This window comes from Photinus pyralis, unplaced genomic scaffold, assembly GCF_008802855.1.
Source record: "Photinus pyralis isolate 1611_PpyrPB1 unplaced genomic scaffold, Ppyr1.3 Ppyr1.4_LG1, whole genome shotgun sequence".
NCBI lineage: Eukaryota > Metazoa > Arthropoda > Insecta > Coleoptera > Lampyridae > Photinus > Photinus pyralis.
This window is the reverse complement of record NW_022170249.1, coordinates 63496853-63504428: the sequence shown is the minus strand read 5'-3', so window position 1 is coordinate 63504428 and position 7576 is coordinate 63496853. Positions and strand designations below refer to the sequence as shown.

Below are 7576 nucleotides of genomic sequence, written 5' to 3'. Positions count from 1 at the left end.
TAAAGGATTCCGACTCGCGTCGTGTGCTGTCATTGGCCGGTACGTTTCGCCAATGCGATGGGCGCTAGGGCTCACTACGGAACAAGCCGGCACACTGTGACGGTCACATTTTGACTTACGCTGTTACGCTGTATATGTAAGGTTTCGGGGAATGTATGCGATTCGGGAGTCGGCGCAGTCATCATTTTTGGGTTAGGCAAGCGCACGGTACGGGAACAGAGAGGGTCGTTAAGATGGCGATGGTTGAATAGTTGGTGTTTTTTTTCGGAAAGTTGCTCTTGATGGAAGTTCGGTAATTGTTGAGACGTTCGATTGGTTTTGGTTAATTGGAGTTGGAGGAGCGTCTTAAGCCGCTTGCGGGATTCGAGCCGAACTTATTCCATTTATATACGTGGGGTTAGACCACGCGGTGATTGAATCGGAGATTATAGCAACAAGTTGGGACCATCCGCCGTTATTTTGTCAATCCGTCCTTTAATAGGACAGTACCGACCTGGGGAGTAGTCTTTACGTTATCGTCGTGGTCGCATGTAGATTTGGCCATCGGTATATGTGTAGCTGTTTACAACGAGGGGGAAGCCGTCTCTAAACTGGGGCCAGTGTAGCGAAGGATTTGAATTATCGGAGGAAGCTGTCCGAGCGAATCGCAGTCTAAGATCGTAACCATCATCGAGACAGGGTTCGACCCATTGTAACTACCCTTACTGGAGCGCAGAGGAAGTTGTTGGAGGGAGTCGGCAGAGCTAAGTGTTATATTTATAATTGTATTTGTCGGAACGTTGTCGGTGACTTCTGTCGTACGGTTTTTTTTGTTTTTGGACGGCGAAGTTAGACCTTCACAGGAAATAATCGTTGGCAAGAATCCTGCGGATTCTCATTTGGTTCTGTGAATCGGGGTTGTGATCCCCATTGCTTATTTATTGAGTCTAGTCATTTGGTCAAATTGTAATTGTATTTTGGCTTTTGTAAAATCAATTGGCCGTTAATAAGACCAAGAGTCACCGAGAAATCAAGTAACGTTTTATACATTTGTGTCTGCTAAGTTAACGTCAAATATTTTTCTTGTTGGGGTGGGGAAGATTTACCAGTATTCTGGAATTTTGACATTTATTAATTGGGTATATTAATTATGGTTGTTGAATAATTTTGTTGCATGATTGATTATGAGGGCTGTGTAACTACTGTGATTTCGTGTTGGTTCAGTGTATAATTAGTTGCAGCGAATTAGGCTGGAAAAGGTACCGTCGGTTATTGCGCAATACCCCACGAGGTTTGGATATTTAAATTGTGAATATAAGTTGTGTCCGGGTTTTATTTATTTCGTATTTAGCACTAGATTTTGGGTGCTGTTATTATAGTAGGGTGCCTACTATTCGGGCGTTGAAATCATAGGGTTATTGCCGTGCCTTTTGGCATGTGATTATTCTGGCTGGGGTTCATATTAACAGGGGGGGGGGGTCATTTGCTTGATTCAGGCGACCCTGGGTATTTGTATGTGTGGTCAATTTGCGTTTTTATAAATATAAGCTGTGATATTTTGGTTGTGTGTGCTAGAGTTACATCTACCACATTAATTCATTCCTTGGGACCCATGTCAATGGAATTATTATGCATATCTAGACATAAATAATTATTGTCAGGCTAAATAAATTGGAACTAGTCAATTGTATGGTGACTTTTTAATTGGCAGTATCTATCTGGGTATAGGGTTATTGGAAGCCTGAGTTGTCGTCGGAATTTTAGTACCATCTACGGGCCAGCTCCCGTCAGATCCAGCAGCGGTGTGTAGTTATTAGAGCTGGTGGCGCCCACATCTTCCGGTATTTCTTGTATATTTAGGTTCAAGCCAACGAGGGACCCGACCCGTCTCCACTGGGCTAGAGAGGGTGCGCTGCGGACAACTTCAATAAGCCAAGACGACAATCAGAGGAAAAGAGGTAGGGTGCTAGCGCTAGTGTATTTGATTCTGCTTCGGCTTGTAGCCAGAGTTGGCGTTGCAACACGCTCGCCACAAGTGGCTTCAAGCACTTCCATATTGCAGAGCAAGTCTCCTCAATAATATGCGAGACAGTAGTAAGTCCCACTCGAAATGAATAAGAAAGGGACACCATACTATCCCCACTAGCCAGATATCTAAGTGTAATTTGTAACCTGATGTGCGGTGGAATGGGAAGACTTACTAAATGTTGCTTTTGAATGTCTTGTTTTACAAGATTTAATAGTTCTTAAAACTGAGCCACGGACATCCTTAAGTAATTAAAATATTTGTCAGGATGTAATTCTTCTAACTCTCTTAGCAAATTGTTACTAGCGCCCTGTGACAAACGTTGCTCCTCAGAAAAAATTGACCTAGTCCAAAATCTATGCACTCTTTTACAGGTGTTTGCGTTATTATATTGTCGAAATAATACATACAATTTATACAGATTCCGTATTTTATTCACATTTGGATTTCTCATGCGAATTAATTTACACATTACAACAAGCAATGCTCTTTCTTTTTGTACAAAATCCATTGTGTAAAATTTGATGTGAAGAACGAAATGTTTTGATTTACCTTTTTTAGGTTATGTTAATTGACAGAATCTGTCAGAATGTAGAGTTTTCGCATACGAAATACGTGTACATGAAAATGGTCTATTGATATTGTACAGAGAATTGCACGGATGCGTATTAGGTTTTCGTATGCATGGAAACGTAGCCTAAGATATAAACTCACTCTGGTAAATTGTTTATTCAATCTACAACATTTAACATTAGACAAAAGTGAAATACACAAAAATATCTATATCAATGTCCATCTTATTATTTTCTATCTATTTGCTACAGTTCATTTTTCCTACAGTTACATTTCATATACAACACCGTCAATTGCATTATAAATATTAGAATTATACCATTGAATATTTTCACTCAACGATTATATTCAAAATCTAAACAACTGGAATAATATGGAAACAAAGACTTGTTGTAACTATTAAAATAATGGGGAGGGGGAACAATTTGGGACTACTTTCTACGCGGCTTACGAGCCGCCACTGTTCCATCGTAACATACAGTTGCATTTACATGGTACCAGTAACTAGTTCAAGTAACTGTCCCAAAAATAGGTAGGTTAACAAAGTTTTCGTAGTGTTTAGTTCACGGGCTCATTTCACATTAAAATTTAAACGATGCATTCGAAGACCAAAAGTATTTTACTTAAAAGGAGCATAACATCATGTGCAAAACTGTTGATAGAGGAGTGCATTCACATGTTACGGATTGAAATAACAACAAATCCAAAAAAAAAGGATTTGGGTGAGAAAATGGCTATCAAGAAGAACCACACACGGTGCCTCTAACATGCTATTAAAGGAACTCGCCGTTGAGGACGTTGCCCTCCTTTTATCCATTGTTTTTAGAAACATATTCATTACTAAAAACCACTTCATTTTTGGTTGATATATTTCATCTACTCCAGCTCCAGAACTTTGTGATTTTTTAATTTTGGCTACCTCTTGTAGGTACATACGTCGATCTCAAGTTTTTTATTTTGTTTTTTACCTCTTGTGGGCCAAAATCCTCAGTACCCATTGCTTCCACAATTCTTTTTATAGCCGCATCACGTGCTTGTTTATTTCTATAAATTACCAGCTGTGTATTCCAAAGGCACTCTTCGTCTCTATATAATTCTACAAATTTCACTGTGGTGTCTTCGGTCCATTTTGCGCACATTTTGTTAAATGATAACTACTCGTTCGTTAATTTACTAAAACCAATCGCTGGAATCACACTGCCAAGCGCGTCTACACAGGTTTAGTTAACAGGATAGTGGGGGTCCTCACTTGCTCCAGTAAATAGAAGTGGTTTCTATTCACTGGACTGGAATCATTACTAAAACCAGTGCTGAAATTTAGTACTAAAATATATGTTTACACTAGGCAAGTACTAAAATCTAGTGCTGGATTTTAGTAACTTGCAGGGGCGGATTTAGGTTATTCGCGGCCCGGTGCTAATTGGTGTGAAGGGGCCCCCTCAGCTAATTAGGATTACGAATTTAAATCTTATGAGTGGTTTATGCATTAAAAAAGTACGAGAAGAAGTAAATGATTTCTTTATTATAAAACTAAATGTGCAAAATTTAAGACATAGAAAAGGAAAACGGTAAAGCCTTCTTTCGGTGTTTATTTCTAACAAAGGTTTTTATTATATCTTCAAAATTAATACTTCTTAACACATCGTGCTCAATCGAACAAATAGACAATGAAACCAATCTGGTTTCCCCCATTGAAGATCTTAATTCATTTTTTATAAAACTTAATTTTGTAAACGATCTTTCTGATTCGCAGTTTGTGATGGCAAGTGTTAAATATATTCTTAAAACTATATACATGTTTGGAAACACTGAAATCAAATCTTTTTCAACAATAATATCTAGCATATTTTTAGGGACTAAATTCTCGAAATTTGGGATAGTCAATAGGAAATTGCGGAAAAATACAATCTCTTCAACCAAAGCGATATCCAAGTCGTCCTTATACGTGTCCACAATCTTCCGAGCACATTGTCTTAATTCTTCTTCCTCAATATTTCGGAAATCACCAAAAAATCCGAAAAGACGAGATATGTCACTATATGCCTCACGTCGTTTATCAAGTTCGGAGACTAATGTGTCAATGGATACATAGAATGTCTCTATTTTAAATTTTGTCGAACCTTCTAAATGTAACGACTGCCCATCTGGAAACTTTCTCTTCAAATCGGATCTTTTTTTTGAATATTGAAAATCGACGTGAGTACTAAGATTTTTGGTCTTTTCCTCAAAGCATTCAAAATTTTCTCGGTGTTTTTTTATGCTGGTTTGTAATCCTTGCAGTAGTTGTGTCCCAGTGTTTAAATCTAGGCCAGGTTTTTGGAGAGTATTGCTAACAGCCCCAAGTTGGTTTAAAACTGTGTTCCAAAATATGGTCATAAAAGCCGTTTCAAATTTCTCTAGGGTGTTGACTAAAGAAGAACTCTCCATTTTAGTTTCCTTTTTTTCATTTGGATCATCTCGAATAGCTGTAAGACTATCGTAGATTTCGTCGTAATTAGCTTCCAAAGCTTTTGTTGCATCTTCCCGGCATGACCATCTAGTGGACGAAAGTGATTTCAACGTAAATTTTTTTTTATTTTCTTGCAACTTTCTTGTTAATACGTCCCACCGATGAGTTGAATTGGCGAAAAAAGCGTACAATTTTTGTAAAAACATGAAGTATCTTGATGCCTCTGTAGATGCCTCAACACTGCACTGGCCCACTAGATTTAGCGAATGCGCAGCACACGGAACATAAAATGCAAGATTGTTTCTGTTTCTAATTTCAGCTTGCAATCCCCTGTATTTCCCCGACATATTACTAGCATTGTCGTATGACTGGCCTCGACAATTTAAAATGTTTATGCCATGAGTATCGAGAAATTCTAGAATTACAGTACTCAAAGAACTTCCAGTGTGACTAAAAATAGGCAGAAATGTCAAAAAACGTTCATGCACTTTATTCGAAATGCAATACCTAATAATCACTGAAAGTTGATCAGTGTGCGATATGTCAGGTGTAGAATCCACGATTAAGGAATAATATTTGGCATTTTTTATTTCGCAAATAATTTTATTCTTGACTTCGCCACCAATGATTTCAATAAACTCCTCATATATTGTTTTCGATAGATAGGATACATGACCACTACCTTTGCCGCCATACCTTTCGATGTGCGTTTTGAGAAAGGGGTCAAACTCGGAAATCAGTTCTAGTATTCCTAAGAAATTTCCATTTCTACAATCGCCAAACTTTTCTACGTGACCACGAAACGATAAGCCCCTCTCAGCTATAAATTTAATGACGGTAACTATTCTTTCAAATACTTTTATCCAGTATTCACTTTCTTTGTTGAACTGATCGATTAAACTTTTGTCTATACGACAACTTAGATTCGTTCTATTTAAAAATAAAAACATACTATCACGATGTTCGATGCTATTTTCATGAGAAAGTGTGCTCTCTTCTGCTTTACCCCAATTTGAAAATCCCTGGTGAGCAAATGCACTCACACCTTTTACAGCAAATAACTTGCAAACAAAACAGTAGATGCTCCCAACAGAAGGCGAATACATGATCCATTTTCGGCGTACAGTTTCTCCGTTAATCATCTTTTTATGAAATAGTCTATTGGACAGTTTTCTATTTGGCGTTTTGAAACAACGTTTTGATGATTCATAAACGCCGTCATCATTTTGGAAATAATCAGAACCTTTTTCTACACATCTCGATCTAAATTCATCCGTTAAGTTTGTAGGCCATAATCCTGCATCATTGGAAATCCACAAACTAGAGGAAGATGACGTTGATTTAGGTTGCAATTCATTCTGGCTATCTTTTCGAAGATTCTCGTTTTCCTGCGACTGCGAGTCCAGTTCGTTTATTTCGCCAACGTTTAAGCCAACGTCATCAATTGTTTCCTTCCCTTCGTGATCTTGTAGAGATGCAATGTCCTCTGGAGTTTTAAAAAACATGGTCAATTTCGGCAATTTTTGAATGCTTTTTAGTTTTTCCTCTTTCGCCTGTAAAGATAAAACATTTGCAATAGCACGCGCGTATATAAATAAGCTGTGACTTGTGAGCAACTATAATAGTTATTTATGCAATGAGTGTATAAATAAGGCGTTTTATTGGTGAGTGAGATGTTTAGTCCACGAGCGCAGCGAGTGGACTAAATTCGAACGAACCAATAAATTGCCGATTTATACATGAATTGCATACAACGTTTTTTCGTTGGTAGGTAATTTTGAATTAAAACACAAGAAACTACAAACGAAGTTACGATTCACCAAATTAAAATTTTTGCCGTTGTTATAGCTTCCGAAAATGTCATGTTGACAGTTTTCCTTAGAAAGGTATGAGTGTTGCTAACGATTAATGGTTGCTAACGTATAATGGTCGCTAACGATTAATGAGCTTCATTATTACACCCGTAACTAAGGAGTAACTTAGGTTTAAGGTTGTTATAAAGAGGTCAACGAAAAACTAATTTAACGTAGTTTGTTTCATTTTTTTTTTGAGTTTCAGAGTTGGTATGTAATTATGTTTAAACTTGAACATCATAATGACTACATTTCTACATAGACTTTATGAAACATACCTTTCCTGCAAAGTGAGACGCACTACGCAGACACACCACACTATCCGACCTTATTCAATATTCAGCATGAATTAAATTTACTCACCTTCCGCTTAGCGGCTCCGCTTTTATATTGCCTCAATGATGACATTATAAAACTAAAATCGCAATCACTAATAAACACGAACAATTACTTTTGACAGAGATGGAAAGAGGCGAAATAGCCACACGCGCACTTTAAGTAGGTACTTAGTTAGCTACCACAACACAATTCACAAATAATGTAATGAATAGTCACGAATATTTTATTTTTTTCACTACTAGCGTCTGATGACATGATTATTAACCTTTTTTCCACTTGTAAAGTAGGCTTTCTCGGCATTTGTTCAAAGTGGTTAATAATTTTTTATTATTAACTAGTAGTCAATAATGAGAACTG

The 7576-nt window shown here is 37.4% G+C and overlaps 1 protein-coding gene across 1 annotated transcript; it reads right to left on the bottom strand.

The window, feature by feature from the left end:
• Positions 1–3895: 3895 nt before the first annotated feature.
• Positions 3896–7354, bottom strand: LOC116165751 (zinc finger MYM-type protein 1-like). The gene is made up of 3 exons (XM_031480420.1): positions 7244–7354; positions 4484–6580; positions 3896–3901 (listed from the first exon to the last, which is right to left on the bottom strand). The coding sequence occupies exons 1-3, from the start codon at positions 7286–7288 to the stop codon at positions 3896–3898; spliced, it is 2148 nt and encodes a 715-aa protein (XP_031336280.1). The 5' UTR covers positions 7289–7354.
• Between the last annotated feature and the right edge of the window lie 222 nt (positions 7355–7576).

Bases quoted from the DNA above. Each gene is read 5' to 3' on its own strand.
- LOC116165751 (XM_031480420.1), bottom strand. From the start codon at position 7,288: ATGTCATCATTGAGGCAATATAAAAGCGGAGCCGCTAAGCGGAAG. The intron at 6,581-7,243 runs GTGAGTAAATTT...TTATCTTTACAG, and splicing joins GCGGAGCCGCTAAGCGGAAG to GCGAAAGAGGAAAAACTAAA.